Raw genomic sequence first — 18,527 nt, 5'->3', positions numbered from 1 at the left:
AAAAGAAAAAAAGAAAAAAAGAAAAAAAGAGCCAAATAGTCCATCCAATTGTACAACAAACTGCAATTAGGTTATCGAACTCAAAAAAAATACAATTAGGTCTCCAAACAATGCAAAAATAATGCAATTCAACTTAAAATGACCTGTTGACATAGTAATATGTTGATGTGGCGGTTACCGAATTTAAAAATATTTTTTAAATTTTTATTTTATTTTAATTTAATAAATTAAATAAAATAATTATTTAAAAATTATTTTTAAGAAAACTCACCCCACCCGTGTTCGCCTTCTCTAGCTCTGAGGAGAAGGCGACCCTGTGATTTTTTTTATTTATTAAATTTTAAGTAATTATTTAATTTGAAATTATTAAAATAAAAATTTCAAAATATTTTTAAATTCAACCGCCACGTCATCATGTTAACAACATGTCATTTTAAGTTGAATTAAATTATTTTACATTTTTTGGGAATTTAATTATAATTTTTTTAATTTAATAGCTTAGTTGCAGTTTGTTGTGTAGTTAGATGGCCCTATTGACTCTTATTCCTTTAAAAAAAAAATTTGTAACATTTTCCCTTTAAAAAATATGGCCGGTGATAATATAATGTATTTAATACTCGTGCTCCCTGAATTGATGCCAATATATTACTTTCAAATTTCTTTGAGTACAGTTTGTTACAACATAGTATGTGCTACTTTCAAATTTCTTTGAGTACAGTTTGTTACAACATAGTATGTGCCTCCACGGCTCCATTGAAGCTCGAACCCACTCCCATCATCTATGTAGGCATGTAAACTGAGACACTAAGTGCCACTAAACCACAAGGTCTTTGGCAAAATTTTCAAATTAACTAAGTTAATTTTATATTTGAAGAGATGTATAGAATGCAATACATCTTAATCTTCAAAGAAAATATTACTAAAAAGTCTGTAACCACTACATGAAGATATACTTATTAGTAAAGAGTCACAATGAGATAAACTAACGTATAATATGGGGTGCCAAGGACCTTGTGGTTCAGTGGCATCAAACCCTTCCCTTTATATGGGAGGTGGTGGGTTCGAGCCTCAGTGGAGGCAACTTCAATAGGTTGAGAAAAAGTAGTTATGAACAGATATTGCATTCTTAATATATCCATCAAGTTGATATGATTAAAAACAAAAAACTTTCACCAAAATTAAATATTCTATATTCATTCTCCCTCTGTCTATATTATTAGGATTTAGGAATATTACCATGTCATCTCAATGCTCTAACGCCCACACCGGATATGGACCGAATTGAACTATCTCATGACGTTCTAAACCCAGCTCACGTACCGCTTTAATGGGCGAATAGTGCAACCCTTGGAAGATACTACAGCCCCAAGTGGCGAAGAGCCGACATCGAGGTGTCAAACCTTCCCTTCGGGATGAGCTCTTGGGGAAAATCAACTTGTTATCTCTAGAGTAACTTTTATTTGTTGAACGATGGCCCTTCCACTCGGCACCGTCGGATCACTAAGGCCAACTTTCGTCCCTACTCGACGAGTGGGTACTTGGGACTCTTTTATCCCTATAAATAGTCCCTTCATGTATATTGTATAATCTCAGGGTATTCAATAACAATTTATTTTTCCAAAATTATTGTTCTTCGATCAATTTATTATTCACATCTAGTATCAGCAAAACTAAAAGATCCATAGCTACCAACAAACAGACCGCCGCCACCGCCACTGGAGACACCATGCCGCTACCATCCACCGGTGACGTTGTGTCCTCCGCTCATGCCCTCTCAAATATATCCTCCACCATCAATAAATACCCTCCAAATATCCCATCGCTTTATATCCATTAAATTTACCTCTTCCAATTATTTATTCTTGAAAACCCAACTTGTTCCTTTTCTTCGTGGACATAATCTCAGTGGTTACGTTGATGGCACACTATGACACTACTGTGTCCAGCTTCTTTCATTCAGGCTTCAAATGGATCTTTTGTAGTAGCCAATCCTACGGCTCGAAATTAGGTTCGTCAAGATTTTCATCTATTTTATCAATGTTCATATCGTCTTTATCCGATGAGGTTATGTATGTTATTGTGGGACATACCACGTCCTGGACCCTGTGGCTAGCTATTGAAGCTGCTTTTGGGTCATCCTCTCAGGCACGTTCTCGAAGTTTTCTTAGTCAGCTACAATCTTTGCACCAAGGAGACTCTATGACGAGTGAGTATCTTGGCAAAGTCAATGTTTTAATTGGATTACTTGCCGAAGCTGGGCGGCCAATGGGATTAGATGAACAAAATCTCTGTCTGTTCAAGGGTCTCCGACCTGATATCCGCGAAATGGTTTCCTCATTAACCACTAAGGAACTTGTCACCATTGATCAACTCAATGACTACCTAACTGTACATCAATTTATCTATGCAGATGATGTTTCTCTGGCTGCTCTAGCGTCGCCATCATCACTTATTACACAAGGAAGGCCAACCACTACCAATCCATAGCAGCAGCCTTTTACTCAACCCGTGACTGTGGTCGTAGACGCGGTTTTGGTTATGTTCCAAAGTGTCAGATTTGCAATAAGCTTGGTCATATTGCTCTAGTGTTACTGGAGATACTCATATACTCCTATTCTTCAAGCAAATCTAACCTATGTATGTATCTGGTTGCTGCTCCGTTTTCTTAGAATTGGCTTCCTGATACTGGGGCTACACATCATGCCAATCCAGACTCCTCTTCTTTGCAGCAAGTAGAAACCTATACAGGAAACGACACTCTTCGAGTCGGTAATGCTATAGGTTTGAATATTTCTAGTATTAGAAACACTTCCAGTACAAAATCTCAGGGCATTCATCACACCTAAAGCGCCTTCAGAAGTTTGGCACAACCATCTTGGTCATCCCACACTAGAGTGATATCTGCTATTTTGTACAATTATTCACCCCTTATTCTAGTTGTTTTGAAGGTTATTTTCTGTATCCTAGTGAAATTGAGAATTGTTTGTGTTTTATATTGTCCAAGTGCTGAATTATCTACAAGGAACAACAAAGGAAGAATATTAGAGCATTTTGAACAAGTTCTGGAAGAAAAGGGAATTACAAGGAAGAATACAAGTTGGAAAAGAATTGGAAGTTGCCTAATGGGCCAAGGCCCATCTACCTCCTATATATTTGACCTATTCTCTACAATTGAAGCAGGTTCCTTTACAGAGTTCTAAACCCTAGCTTTTAGTTTATATTTCCCTAGCATAGTTTAGATTAGTTTCACATTAGATTATTTAATTTCAAGAGTGGAATCAAAGATTGAAGATTGGATTTGTTCTTTATCAGTTAAGTTCTCTTATTCCTTTATTACTTTCTTGCAATGTTTATGGTTATTAATTATTGCTTTGTTTTGTTTACTCCCATCATGCGGGAGTAGTTCGTTTATGGGTTTGGATTAGGGATCCATTGTTAATTATTCTTTCCCTAATCCTGAGTTTGTTAGAACATCAAGGTTACAATCCCCTAATCTGGCCCATACTTTTATCATACAGTTTACACCTTAATCAATTGCTTTCTTTTACACCATTTAGTCTTTGTTGCTTGGATTCTATTAATTCACATACTCTAGTGCCTGGTAATTCACACAATTACGTGCCATAACCCCAATCCTCAGCGGAACGACATTACACCCTTTTTACACTCATCATTTGTGCTCATCACTAGAGCCGTACACAGAATTCTACGTCATTGTCCAGTGTCAAAGTCGTCAAGTGAAAGTAATAATTCTCTTTGTTTTGTCTGTCAACTAGGGAAATCCTCACGATTTCCTCTAGAAAGAGTCACAAAATCTAGTTCTTTTGTTTTAGATTTAATTTATACTAATACTTGGGAGTCATCCCCAGTTTTATCGAATAAAGGACATCGTTATTTCGCTATATTTGTTGATGATTACTCTATGTATACTTGATTTTTTCGCATGAAACTAAAGACAACATATATACCATTTTTAATTAATTTAGGGCACGGGTTGAGCGTACCTTTTCCACCAAAATAAAAGTCATTCAATCTTATCTGGGTGAAGAATATACAAGAAGCTTAGCAAACGCTTTGTTAGTTTTGGAATAAACCATCATCATTCTTGTGCCTACACTCATGAGCAAAATGAACATATCAAATGACATCACAGACACATTCTTGAAACTGGTCTAACCTTACTTGCTTAAGTTTCTATTCCTATAAGGTTTTGGTCCTATAGTCCTATACCTACGAAACATCAATTGTTGATGAATAAGGTTTTTATTTAATCATAAATTAATACTTTCACAAAATTAAATATTCTAAAGTAAAGTTTGGTAATGCGTATATAATGGGTGTAATTAATTGGGAAAGATTTGCAACCAAGCTCCCATATATAATTGCACGATTTTATTTGTTTATTCAAGCTTAACTAAATGATTAAAAAAATTTGCATCCTATACCTTTATTATTGTGAGATTAATTTAAACTTGAATTGAGTTGCGTATATCTTCGAGTTCGATTTTTATTTAGAGAATTGTATCTAACATGTTGCACACATAAAAAAAAAAAAAAAAAGTAGTCAGTTATCTTACTTTATAATTGCATTAGCAGTCTGTCAGCCCACTTAATAACTAACCAATCATTATTGCATGGATCATGGTCCACATAGCTGTGTGGACCAAAAATAAAAAGTACATTATTTCTGTACTGAAGGTACATTATTTTAGGGTATATTATTTTTATACTGAAGGTACATTATTTGATATATACTGTCAAATAATGTACCTACAGTACAAAAATAATGTACCTTCAGTATAAAAATAATGTACTTTTTATTTTTGGTCCACACAGCATGGTCCATGCAATAATTTGCCATAACTAACCAAATTGTTAGATTAAAAATGTATTTTTCTTTTAAAACATTAATTGTATAGGTTTATAATACGTATATTGCAAGATGGTCTCTATTTTCTTTTTTGAAACCCCTCATGTTGGAATCTACTTTGAGAGTTTGAAAACATATATGCCTACCGGTATTATCGGCTATTGGTCTCGAAAATTATGAGATAAATTGAATAGGCTAGTAGATGTGGTCACATGTACTTCATGTGTCAATTTTTCGAGTAATGATACCCATTCTTCTAAAATTTTCTCCTCCTCACATGACCTTTTTTTTCTTTATTGAATAGTTATATCTTTATTTTTAACTAATGGTAAGTTGATTATCAAAAAATTAATGGTAAGTTAGTCAATTCAACCCGTATAGATAGCTTAATTGGTGACAAGGGTGAAGTTTAAGAAGAAAGACCAGTGGTTGAATTTCACCGAGCTCCAGTGTGAGAGTAACCTCACCTCTCAAAGTGAGGGATTCCCTTCCATTAGAAGAGAAAATATCATTTTCCTTTTCCATACCATATATTATTCGATCTCCTAGATTATAAATATAAAAACCTATACTAGCTATGAACACAAGATGATATGACTAAATGATGATAATTAGAATTAAATATAATCACAAATTGGCTAATGCCTATCCCTACTAATCATGATACCCACAACCGTACCCTAAAGATATGAGAAAAAAAGATAAAATTCCTTAGGTTGCTTTACATATATATTAATTAATGCAGGCATCTCCATCATCACTGCATAAACATATTCATAGCAATAATTACCCTCATTATGACCTCCATCATTATCCTTAACTTAGCTTCACCATCCATCAAACCGACACTAACCCCCTCTCTCTCTTTCTCTATTGTTTGGGTGTAGCTCATAGGCTAGAGTTTTCACCGTCAAATACAATGACTAATCTCCTAGTTGGATTTTAAACACTACTTCTATTGAGTGGGATAGTTGGTCTAGAGATTTAAGACTGCTCCATACTCAAAGTCAATGATTGAACTTTTAACATTTGACTAAGATGAATGAGTCTCTCACACTCAATCACACCCTCCAGATTTAAAATGTTGAAAGCCAGTCCTCTACCTCTCTCTTTCTCTTTCTCTATATATATACATATATATACCTCTATCCATTTCATTCACTACAGCAATTGAGTTGAGTTTGCGATGCTGAAGAGATCTAGTGTGACGGTCTCGTTCTTGCCCAACTCCGCCGTGATGACGGGGTGGTGCCGGCCGCGGCGGCGGGCGATGCGGCGGAGGAAAGGAAGCGCGATACGGCTGGGGAAGCGGCGGGGCCGGGGGTTCAGCCTGGGCTCGCGCACGGCGGCCGTGCATTGGGGCGTCGTCATGGCCTGCCCTTTCCGGTTGTTGAAGAAGATTGTCATGCAGTTGGTGGCTAACGGCCGTCTCGTGGAGGCCTATTATTGGTCTTTGCCGTTTTTGCGTCCCCAGCTTTTTCCTTTGTGTTGAACTTTCATTGTTTCCATCACACCTTTCTACTCTTGCAAAATGCAACATGCACAAATATTGTCTTTTTTTTTTTTACCCGCAGTCAGTATATGATAATGTGCTTGAGTAAACTATACTCCTGCGTAATAATATGTAAATTACACAAGAGTACTCCCGCGTAATAGTATGTAAATTACACAAGAGTACATGGTAATGATGACCTATGTAATAGGCTTGAATGAGGGGTGCTGAACAGAATTAATATCGTCTTTAATAATGTAATTGGTGATATATAAATATTACTCCTTACAATACTCCTTACAATATTAAGGGTTTTTAACTTGAGGCACTGTTAAACTAGTTGACGCATCTCTAATATGAAATATTTTTAGTAAAAAAACTATAGTGTTATCTGTAATAACTATTTGGTTAACTTTTTTTTTTTTGAATACTACTAACTCTATTACAATGCAGTATAGTATCTGTTCATAACTACTTTCTCAACGCCCATTGAAGCTGAGACTCCCACCACCTCCCGTATAAAGGGAATGGTTTGATGCCACTGGACTACAAGGGTTTGAAGCACAAGAGTCAGTATTGGTTAACTATAAAGAATCAAATTTAAAATCTTATAATTATTAAATCAATTTTTTAACCACTCAAATGGAATTGTCCCATTGTAATATTTGGTTCTATCAGTTTTTCATAAGTTTTGTTTATTTATTTATTTTGTCATGAAAGAGCTCATAGGCTCCAGTTGTATTAATATAATCTTGAGGCCTGAAGCCCATAGACATAGTGACTAGAAGTCTAGAAATGCCTAGGCCCATAAAACTATAAACAATTTTTTTTTAAATATTTTTTAAACTATAATACTCTGTGTTATATATATATATATATATATATATATATATATATATATATATATATATATATATATATATATAAAATATACATGGGCTTTATGACAGATTCAACTGGCAAATTATACTATAAACTAGAGTTTATCTTGCATTGTAAATCCTGATTTAAAAATAACCTTCAGATTCTATATCTACAGGAGGGCTGCTACATTATAACAGAGTCAGTAAGAGTTTATCTTGCATTGTAAATCCTGATTCAAAAATAACCTTCAGATTCTGTACCTACAGGAAGGGCTGCTACATTGTAACAGAGTCAGTAAATGTGTTCATATTGGAATCGAGAATGGTTAAATAGATAGATACCTTACCACCCAAAATTCAACAGAGTTTCAGTTGTTTCTTCTACAAAAACATACACTTAGTTTCATCCATACATCCCAATATACATGTAGATGAAGCATAGAAACAAAATCAATACTGTGATGTCACTTCACTAGCTTCTTCCAAAGTAAGAAAAGATTGTAGGCTGCTTGTCACTGGCATTTGTGCCTTTCTTTTTAGGTGGGGTGATATGCCTGTAACTCCTTCCAGTGGATGGATTGTTATCATCCAAAAGCTCGCCGTGGCCTCTCTTTGGTTTAATAATGGCTTCCTGCCTTTGAAGAGTAGAGACATCATCATTTTTGTTCATCAAAGAACTTTCATCAGCCTCCTCTTTCAATTTCTTCTGGTCACCAATCACCCCTATTGGATCTGCGGTTTTACTAGCTGAAGACTCCTGGTAGTCTTCCCCCGTTTTTATGTAGTCATCTGGGTTCGTGTGATGATGGCATGTCTGGTTTTGCGTCTCAGGTTCTTCTTTCATGCTTTGTTGCTGATCAGTGTTTGCAGGCTCTTCTTCATGTTTGACTTGGCCATGAGTAGCCTCTTGTCTCCCTTTATCTCCCTTTTTGGAGAAAAATTGCGAGATTGATTTGGTGTCATCGGGCTTGAGTTTTATCTGCAGTTATTGACAATGTAACCAGTGCAATCTGGTTGTTACTAGAGAGGTTTTACATCAAAGTAAACCAAGAACATTCAACTTAGCCATATATAATGCAGATCAGTACCTCCTTAACGCATTCAAGTCCATCAAATGAAGATTTGCCCATTTCAGGTGTTACAGGATACCAAACCTGCGATAAAGGTTCGAGCTTTTAACAAGGGGGCAGAGATTCATTTAGCTTACTACTCCTCGTTTGATATTCATGTTGCGTAGAAGATCATAAGGAGATGAGGTTCATCGTCGAGAGCTCTTACCAGATCTAACTCTTCGTATGGTTTTAGTATCGTATCAAAATTGAACGACGGAGAACCATTTAGCCACAAGTCAGATGACTCCTTGTTGCCAAAGATCACAGGCATCCTGTCTAAAATATCCACATCCATATATTTAGAGAAATGGCAAATCATAGTTGTTATGGAATATATATTTAATATATGAAATCTCTATAGATTAGGCAGTCTTAGGGATTTAGGTAGGTAGACATATGGAAACTTGTTTCCTATTCGTAGTCTTCTAGCACATATTTATAGGGCTTTGTATTCTCTTTTCTATATGACAGTATAAGACAGCATATTCAGAAATTTCTCTTTACTTTCATAACAATAGCAATTTGTATTCTACAATACGTGTTCTGTGTTCATTCCACCCTGCTGTTTTTTTAGGGGTTTAAAGATTGGTGTGGCAGTTTTATAGTCCAACAACAAAAACTGCATGCTTTTAGCCTTTTATGGTAATCATGATTTAACTAAAACATGATGAATGAAATCGACCAGAAAAAAAAAACCCAGCCAGTATCATACTTCAATAGATAGATGTGCATAAAAATATCACCAAATTAATAAAATGATAACACTAAACATGATCTCAAGACAAATTATACTCCATAAAAAATAGAGATACTAACCATGGAGCCATCCCAAAGCTGATGATGATGAAGTTGTCACAATAGTGAATGTGTAAAGAATTTCTCCTGCATGAATGACAGACAAAAAGCTTACATAGTAACAGTCTGAGTATAGAATGCTTGGATACAATTGAAATCCGAAACAATAGTTTCATGCAGCATTAGTGAAAATTAGAAATGATTGCACAATACTACTCCACAGTGTAATGAAAGAATATGGTGATTCACCTTCTGCATTCTTCCAGGAATCAAAAAGAGCAGCAAAGACAAGAGGGCGACCATCCTTAAAATGTATATAATAAGGTTGTTTTTTCGATCCAGCCTTTTTCCATTCATAAAATCTGAGCATAATAACCATATATAGTAAATTACTGCACGTAATACCTGAATTAAAGAAGGATTATCATCATTTATCATAAACAGAACTTCAATCTGAACAAAGATGCCTCCAATTTCCTACTCTTACTCTACTGCATTTAGTTTCATTGTCACAACCCCTAACAGTATTAGGAGGGTGATGTTGGAATGAGAGCAGTTGCTTATGGAAAATATTACCAGCTACTGTATATTAATATTCAAAACCGGGCACAATAATATATATAAACAGGATCTTGAAAAGAAATTGGAGATGAATTGAAGATTTGCAAAAGTACTAGCAGGACATAAAGTGCAAACATCAGATGATAAATACACCACCCCTCATGTTGCCTTCTTAGAACAATAAACCAGCCCAAAACATAATACATTACAACAGTGGTATGCATTCTGGACAGAGCCCTTAATCAAGGCATATGCTAATATAATATTGATCAAGTCAGTCCAGCAAACTTCTATCAATGCATTTATATGAACTAAAAGAGAATGTGCTTACCCCTCAACTGCAACCAGGCATCTATTTTTCGGGAGAAGACGGCGAAAAGAAGCCTTCTCCTTTATTGATTCAGATCGAGCATTGAACTACATATCAGAAGTTTGTCACACCAAACTTTTAGGCAATCAATATGTTAGCAATTTCAATCAAATTCCATGTAAGTATGCAACAAGGTATTCATACTTCATAACCATGGCAAATGTAGAAGCTGTAAGTACTATAATAATAATAATAATAATAATTATTATTATTATTATTATTATAAAGCATTTACCATTTTGTAGTGGTCTGGCTTTTCGTTCTTCTTAGTGAAACTGGGAATTAGCCCCCATTTCATGCAGTGAATAACAGCACCGTCGTCATTGGGATCGTCTTCGCTCCGAACCACCGGAACATTGAACCCCGGCGAAACATTATACGACGGCCGGTACCTACAATTTCAATAAGCATTTCCATTTTCCTTCTCGAGAAGTAAAATACTAATCCTACATTTCGTGTAAAAATACTCAAATAGCTCAGAAGTCTTAGCAAAATACTTCAATCGGTTGAGCTAAAACGAATTAACTACTTCGAGGAACTTTAAAAAGTGGTTACCGACTTACCGGTCCATGTTGAGATGACGGACGCGGCGGCCGGAGAGGTGGCAGGCGCGTGGAAAATCATCTACTCGGAGAGTACACCGTGTTCGACCGCACATCGCTCCTGTCTATCTGCTCCGACTCCGATAGACGGCGGCTTCTATGGTTCACTGTCGTTTTCGGTTCTGCAAAGGTCAACTAAATCAAGGCGGGAATGAATACGGAACGGCGCCGGCGTTGGGGTTTACAGTATATGCTACCTTCTAACCGTTGATCATCCGCAAGGAAGAAATTGCGAAGGAGTCCCTGCATTCTAAAGATATTTACTTTTCTACCTCTTTTTTACTTTTTTTTTTTTAAAGGACCTCTTTCTTGTGTGATTTAATTCGGATGAATAAAATCACTCCTCTAGTTAGTTATGAGATTGGTAAGTCAAATCGGTATGGTCGAAAATGTCTATAGTATGAAAATTGAAAAGGTCAAAAGATCCTCTCCTCTAATAATTAATGTGCCTTTTATATGCGGATAAACATATCGGAATGTCAACATGTCTTACGCGTGTTGAACGTATTTTAAGCATAGAGTAATTGACTAATTGTAGGATTCGTCCATAAATATTGGTCATACGAATTGACGAAAAATACAGCGCCAATAACAATTTACGGACAAAAATGATCATAACCAATACCCAAGACGAATTCTGCAGTAACTTAGGGACAAAAGTTAAAGTTTTTCAAAAAAAAAAAAAACTCTAAAAGTCTTTTATTTCACTCTATTGTCCTACGGATGCAATAGCCGGAAGCTAAAACCTCGCCGTTAAACCCCCGGGGAAAAACCTCCGGTCTTCTTCATGCTGTCTACCGCCGGACGAGTTCGGAGCGCCTACCCGTGCCTGGAACACCTCTTTCTCCATTTCCGGTCCGTTAAGACCGATGCCGGTTCTTCCTCCTCCCGGCGAAGGCGATCCAAGCTGTCGCCGTCGACGTTGCTCAAGAAGGTGGAGGAAAAATCGGAGTGGTGGGTGGTGGACGGAGAAATGCACGAGATTGGCGAAAACGTGCCTCTAAGAGAACGCTTCGTAATCCCCAGAGAGAACATCCCTAACCGCCGCCGTAAGCAGCTCCGCGAACAGTTCATGCGCCGTACTCGCCTCGTCCTCAAAGAATCCGTTAGCTCTCTCACCATTACTTGCCATTAATTTCAGATATGCTTGAATATCTGGAAAGATTATCTCTTTATTCGCACAGAATTCGTGTGATGATGTTTAATCTCAATTTAACTGTGAAAAATTATTGATATTTTGAGTTTAATCAAGTTGCTCGTTGCCTGGATTATGTAAAAAAATTTCAAAATTTTCTATGATATTGCATCATATGCAACTAGATTACAATGTTTACTGGTTAGTAACAAGAATGATTGAGTGAGGGCAACCTAGCCAAGTTTATCGAGCAGTTAGCTTTTTGACCGCAAGGTTTAAGTTCAACTTCGTGGAAGCTAAGCGACCTATTAGCCTTATTAGTTTGAGCTCGTCAGCTACGAGCAACTTAGGCTTCTTTATATCACCAAGTTGATCGAGCAGTAAGTTTTTTGACTGCAAGGTTTAAGTTCAACTTCGTGGAAGCGACCTATTAGTCTTCTTAGTTTGAGCTCGTCAGCTACGAGCAACCTAGGCTTGTTTAGTTCTTTGTGATCCTTTGTTGATTAGGATCACAATGTGAGTTTTACCTAATGCACACTCTCCAGTAGTGGCTGCGGATTTCCCTCATCACCCAAGAATGGTTGAGTTCGGATAAGGGGGATGAGGTTTACTTTAGAATTATGCTCAAGTGGTTCTCTGAGCATATGAGTTATAGCATTCAAGAAGTATCTATGGCAAATTCATATTCAATTATACTGCTGTAAAATTATGAATGCAAACATCTGAAATTTGGTCCCGATTTCAATTATACTGTCCATGATTCAGCAGCTCGGGTATTGAGCATGGAAACTTGTCTCGTCTGCTGAGCATTATTCATGTGCTTGATAGTATTTCACTTTTATGCTGAATTGATTTCGAATTTGATGGGCAGGAGCATGAACCGTGGTGCAAAAGGTATATGGAGCTATATAATGAGATGAGAGAAAACTGGGAGAGGCTGTATTGGGATGAAGGTTACTCCAAGAAACTTGCTCAAGATCATGCAAACTATGAATCTGCTGAAGATGATGAAGAAGACTTTTCTCCTTATAGGTCGGCCTACTTATTATCCCTCCTCGCTTGTCTCTTTTATGATTTGCTAACTAATTTTATGGCATATTAGTGTAACAATGAGAATGTGTTTTCTTTATGAGCAAATCCAAATTATTGTTTCCTACCTTATTGTTGTTGCAGGAGAAGCAAATCTTACGCCGAACAAATAAAGGTATGAAATCTGACTTAACTATCCTGAGTACATTTGAAGCTCTAAAGTGTGACTTTAGTGAAGATTACTTTCAATTTTCCCTTGTCTAACCTTCTATTATTTTCTTGGAAAAATAATATTTTTGGTCCCTTAGTTATAATCATGCTGTAGATTTAGTTTTTTTTTTTTTTTCGCAGTTTATATTTTGTCCTTTAGTTGTTATCAAAGTGGTGAATTTGGTCCCTCTGCAACCAAATTCACCACTTTGATAACAATTGAGGGAGGGACCAAATCTATCATTTTGATAACAATTGAAGGCCGAAATCTACCATGCAAATAACTAGACTAAATCTGTGCCACGGTCACATTGAGGGACTAAAAGTACTCTTTCCCCTATTTCTTTAATATTTACTGTTTATACATTTCTGTCCAATGCTCTAGCTTCCTTCGGTTTTCTTCTGCTCAGTTAGAAGTACAGCAGAACTTGTTCTGACCTCAACTCGGCTTTTTTCAAATTGCAGGATCAGGGTTTGGTAAGAAATAGGCAAGATGATCACTGGGATAAGGTTAGCTTAATCCGCGACAAGTTTGAGTATGACAGAGAAAGAAGGATGAGAGAAAGAGGTCTGTACATGTAGTTTCTACTATTTCACTGTTGTTTTTGCTTCATTTAATTTTCTGTCCTTTTCTTTTTCTGTTTGGTCTTGTGCTCTCTTTTTACATTAAAAAGTTCAGTCGTTTTTGCAGTAGATAGTGGTGGTTATTTAACTTGGCAATCATTAATTGGCACTATGAGCTACTAGATACAGAATTTCAGACTTCGTTATCCAATTAATTTTCCTTGCTGATTAAGGATTTATGTTCGATACTTGCAGCGTTTGCTCCAATGAATGAAGCAAACGATGTTCGCATGGATCATCCAGCTTCCAGGAACGAGCCTTTTGACGCCAGGAGATACATCTCTGACAGCGAGAGCGACTAACTGAGGATCATCAGTATTTCAGGTGAGAAACCTGAGTAGTTTTAAACCGGGGATGAAAGAATCCCAGTTTCGACAGATAAGAGGACAAGCATGATATCAAATTTAGGAGATACTTGCACAGGCGCACATTCTCATTACTTTCGAATCAGAGACCTCCAAACTTTCACTCCCTCATCGTCGATGAAAGTGGGATGGAGGACGTAGTATTGTTAGTTTTCGTGTTATGTCACGATGCTCTGTTGATTTTTCTTTGACATCAAGATGGTGGCTTTCGAGCATGGTTTTGCTGCTTCAGTGATACTATCCATCAACAATGAACTCCCCATTGTGTTTGTGATGTCTTGTAAGAAGATGACTAGAGATTCTGAAACTTGGGAATGGCTTTATGTGAATTTTGTATCAGAAGCCTATGGTGAAATAGGCAGTTTACTCATCCAAGCAAATTTCTATATTGTTGAACAGCAACTCTCTATAATTTTGGAATTCATTCTACTCGAGTAGTCCATCCTTGCTTTGGGTAAGGCCTACCTTTTAACTCGAGTAGGTAAACGAGGCTATGGTTCTCAGAACTGACTTGCTCAAATCAAGAAGGTCAATAGATAGCTCTTACAAGAAGTTACTTAAAACCTTGTAATTACCAAGCTGACTGTCCAACCAATTTGGTCGGGATAGTCTTCCACTGTTGTTGCTAAACTAGGTTGTCAAATGATTCAATACCCCCCCCCCCTCCTCCCCCTCTGATATGGTTAATGCAGCACAAGAACAGCAAATGGTCATTTCTAACACCTGACACTATTTCATAGTCGTCGTGATGCATTCATTCTTTTTAAAGGGGGTATGAAAACACAATTTTTTTCTCATCTTGCAGGAATCCCCAGAAATTAAAGAGCACTGCCCTATACAGCAGGCCTTATGCAGTTGACCTATCCTATCATGCAACTATGCAATGGCATTTAGAGCAAACAACGTGAGATGATTTCTCACCACAATTAGGTTGTCTGTCCGTTACATGTCCTGCAAGATTTTGGAGTTTGAATAAGTTTTTAAGTACGAAGAACGACATGTTAAGGAGCTCTGGGAGGTCATTTTTTTGTTTTGACTTTTGAGTAAGTTTTCTTTCAAGAAAGATTCGAATAAGTTTTTAAGTACAAAGAACGCCATGTTAAGGAGCTCTGGGAGGTCATCTTTCTTGTTTTCTTTCGAGAAAGAGTCAAATTCATCAAGCATGACCTAGGTTGAATATGGATTAGTCTTGTGGTTCTTTCTTTTGATTAAGAGTTAAACTCAAAACGAGCGAACCAAGGCGAATCCGGATTAACTAGTGTTTTGATTAAAAGTTAAACTTAGCGCGATATGAACTGAATCCAAATTAGTCTGGTGATGGTGATGCATGCATAAGAGAATAATAATCTATCCGATGTATGAATGACAAAAACAAAGATACAAAAGAGAGAAGAATGAATTCGGAGTAGACATATATACTCTACTGATGAATCTTTTTTTTGGACAGTGACAACTCCCATTTTGCAGCAATTAAAGTTTCCAAAAAAAGACAAAACCTAAAGTAGATTCCTCTTCACTTGATGAAACAATACATTCACTATCACTTCAAACCAAGCATACTTTATCAACCCTAGACTATATGTGCATGTAAATACAACCAAACATGTACATACATTTAGATGTATAGCTTTGTGTTGCTGTGGGGGAGGGGAGGGGAGTGGAGTAACTTTAAATAGCAAAAGTTTGAATCTTGATTATATATACCAAAGCATCAAACCAAATAACATACACAATTTTTAAGGATCGAACTCCAGCCCTAAGGATCCTTACTTACCCTTGCCCTAGAAAGTAGAGACCAGCTTGACAGAGAAAGCAAATCACAGATGTGTTTCAACGGTTCACATGACCTTTGATAGGAATTTCACCCTGCATCTATTAGTGAATCAAAGTTATTGTGACTTGGGGATCATGAACCTCAAGATTCCGCCCCTAGAGCCGTTGGAAAGCCGTTGGAAAAGGTAAACTGCTAGCAGTCTAGCCGACTCTCCCCAAATTCTCAAAGAACCTACACTCTACACATAAAAGCCTTCACCACACTAATACCCATCACAAGCTCCAACAGGATTCGAACTCCCACCACGCCACTTGATCGAGACTAATGAAACTTGTCACAAACTATCTGAGCTAGCCTAGGGGCCAAGGTTTAGAATCATGCATGCTGTCACCATGAATTTTTACTACACCTTATAGTACTATAAACAAAAATTGGGATCCTCTGATCTGTAGAGAGGTACAAATAAAAGAAAATCCCTGTGCATAATAGCATCATACACAACTTTACCTGAATTCAGGCATTGTCATGCCACATCAAGCTGAAATGGCATCTCAAAAATGATAAAAGAAAATGCAATTTTTGTACTGTTTAGAGGTAGATGCTGCTGTGATGCCACATCAAGTTGAAAAGCCTCACAATCTTTTTACCAAGTTTACCTCTACCATTTTCTTGTATGTGCATGTTTTCTCTGCCACAGATTCAAACACTACCCAAAATCTTGCCACTTTTGATCATCCTATTGTGGTGACAGGTTCCACCTTATTCAAACGCTACAGAAAATCTCATAATTTATGGTCATCTTAAAGTAGTTGGTTCTACCACACTCAAACACTACTAGAAATCTTGCGATTTTTTATCATCCTAAATTGGCTAGCTAGTTCTACCTCATTCAAAGAAATCTCACAATTTATAATCATCCTAAAGTAGTCAGGTTTACCACACTCAAACACTACTATATCGCAAATACGTAGAAATTGTAAGGTCGGATTGTACGCGAGTCCTTTAATAGTCTGCTTGTTGGTTTAAGTCTTAAGCTAACTCGGGAAATGACGTGATGTTTGAGAGTTCCGAGTTATGGTGTGGTAGGTGAAGATGCCAAAAGTCCTCATTCTCATAATTAACTGTGGTATTTATAGGCCGGGGAAGAAAGGAGACACATGTTGGGCTCTCTTCATGCCTGACACGTGTCGCCTATATAATCGACTAGCTTGGGTATAACGTCACCATGTACACCTGTTGCAATATTCTTGACCATCCACTAAGTGATGTGAACGGTACAAAGTCAAGAATTTGGGTCTCAATGACTCAATCTCTAAGTAATCTAGCTTGGGGCGAGCTTCCCAACCTAAAAAAGGTTGGGGTCGACCCTAAGGTAGAACAAAGCCTAAATTAAAGTTGACGAAGCATTTGCTCGGTCTTTTACACTTAGGTCAAATCTTGCAATTTCTAACCATCTCATACTAAGGTGGTCGGTTCCACCTTATTCAAGTGCAATAAGGAATCTTGCAATTTCTAATTATCTTAAAGTACGTGGTCAATTCTTCCACACTCAAACGCGCACTACTAGAAATGTTGCAATTCCGGATCATCCTGAAGTGGTTAGTTCAACCTCATTCGAAGAAATCTCACAATAATTTCGAATCATCCTAAAGCGGTCGGTTCCACTACACTCAAATTAAACACTAATAGAAATCTTACAATTTCTTATCATTCTAAAGTGCTTAGTTCCGCTTCATTTAAAAAAACCTCATAATTTCATATCAGTTTAAAGTAATCAGTTACACATCACTCAAATGCTACTATAAATCTCTCAATTTTTTTTTTCACCGTACCCTAAAGTGGTCTGCTCCACCTTTCGTCTTCTTGCACTTTTGTTTACACAAAAGAAAAGTAAAGGGAAGGAGATTCTCATCCAAAAAAGAATGGAGTTCCAGGGTGCATAAGTGGATAAATTTTACTGAGTCAAATGGAGATAGATACACAAGAAGGGAAAAATGTTATTCACTAGAAATGATAGAGAAGTGATACCATTTCTGAAAACATAGTTGTCAGTTGCATGAATATATGGTGGAATGAGAATCAGTCCAAATGGAGACTAAAACTAATAAAGCACACCACATTGTACCTTGCCTCTTAAAATGCATAATTAACCTTAATAAAGTATAGGGTACAACTTTACAAAACTCGTAAAATAGAAAATGCACCTAACAAACTTTGCAAAAGCCTAAACAGAATACCTTGTAAAATTTTTCATATCGATTGACTTATTTTATTCTTTATTTACAGAGAAGTTCATAGTCAAATTGGCCACTACTCAAATTAAAGTTACATTTTGATTAAAGAGCGTCTTGTGATACCTTGAAAAATTTTTCATGTATTCAATATTAACCCATTTTAATCCTTGATTTACTGAAAACAAGGACGGATCCAGAAATGTAGTCCAGTGGGGGCGAAATATAGCAATAAATATTGTTAGATATTGACGAAAAATAAAACACATCAAAACTTTATAAAAATATTCATAATGAAATATAAAACATAATTAATTTGATAAAATAATTCTAATAAAGAATACGTTGTACTTTTCAAAAAAAAAAAACACATTGTAAATTACACATCTCATTATTAATATATATATATATATATATATATATATATATATATATATATATATATATATATATATATATATATATATATATATATAGCCATAATCATCAAAAGC

The 18,527-nt window shown here is 36.4% G+C and overlaps 2 protein-coding genes across 3 annotated transcripts; one reads left to right on the top strand and one right to left on the bottom strand.

Moving 5' to 3' along the window:
• Positions 1-7,527: 7,527 nt before the first annotated feature.
• On the bottom strand, positions 7,528-10,831 carry LOC116004163 (SOS response-associated protein YoqW). The gene is made up of 8 exons (XM_031244088.1): positions 10,627-10,831; positions 10,299-10,455; positions 10,025-10,110; positions 9,382-9,494; positions 9,154-9,219; positions 8,504-8,613; positions 8,314-8,379; positions 7,528-8,204 (listed from the first exon to the last, which is right to left on the bottom strand). The coding sequence occupies exons 1-8, from the start codon at positions 10,719-10,721 to the stop codon at positions 7,698-7,700; spliced, it is 1,200 nt and encodes a 399-aa protein (XP_031099948.1). The 5' UTR covers positions 10,722-10,831; the 3' UTR covers positions 7,528-7,697.
• Positions 10,832-11,393: 562 nt separating this feature from the next.
• On the top strand, positions 11,394-15,148 carry LOC116004262. Of its 2 annotated transcripts, XM_031244235.1 has the most exons (6): positions 11,394-11,770; positions 12,672-12,832; positions 12,974-13,004; positions 13,505-13,607; positions 13,859-13,987; positions 14,834-15,148. In XM_031244235.1, the coding sequence occupies exons 1-5, from the start codon at positions 11,453-11,455 to the stop codon at positions 13,963-13,965; spliced, it is 720 nt and encodes a 239-aa protein (XP_031100095.1). In that variant the 5' UTR covers positions 11,394-11,452; the 3' UTR covers positions 13,966-13,987; positions 14,834-15,148. The 2 variants fall into 2 exon arrangements, with proteins under 2 accessions (XP_031100095.1, XP_031100094.1); XM_031244234.1 differs by lacking the exon at positions 14,834-15,148 and having other exon boundaries at positions 13,859-14,468.
• The last annotated feature ends 3,379 nt before the right edge of the window (positions 15,149-18,527 follow it).

Source organism: Ipomoea triloba, chromosome 14, assembly GCF_003576645.1.
Source record: "Ipomoea triloba cultivar NCNSP0323 chromosome 14, ASM357664v1".
NCBI lineage: Eukaryota > Viridiplantae > Streptophyta > Magnoliopsida > Solanales > Convolvulaceae > Ipomoea > Ipomoea triloba.
This window is presented reverse-complemented; position numbering and strand designations above follow the sequence as displayed.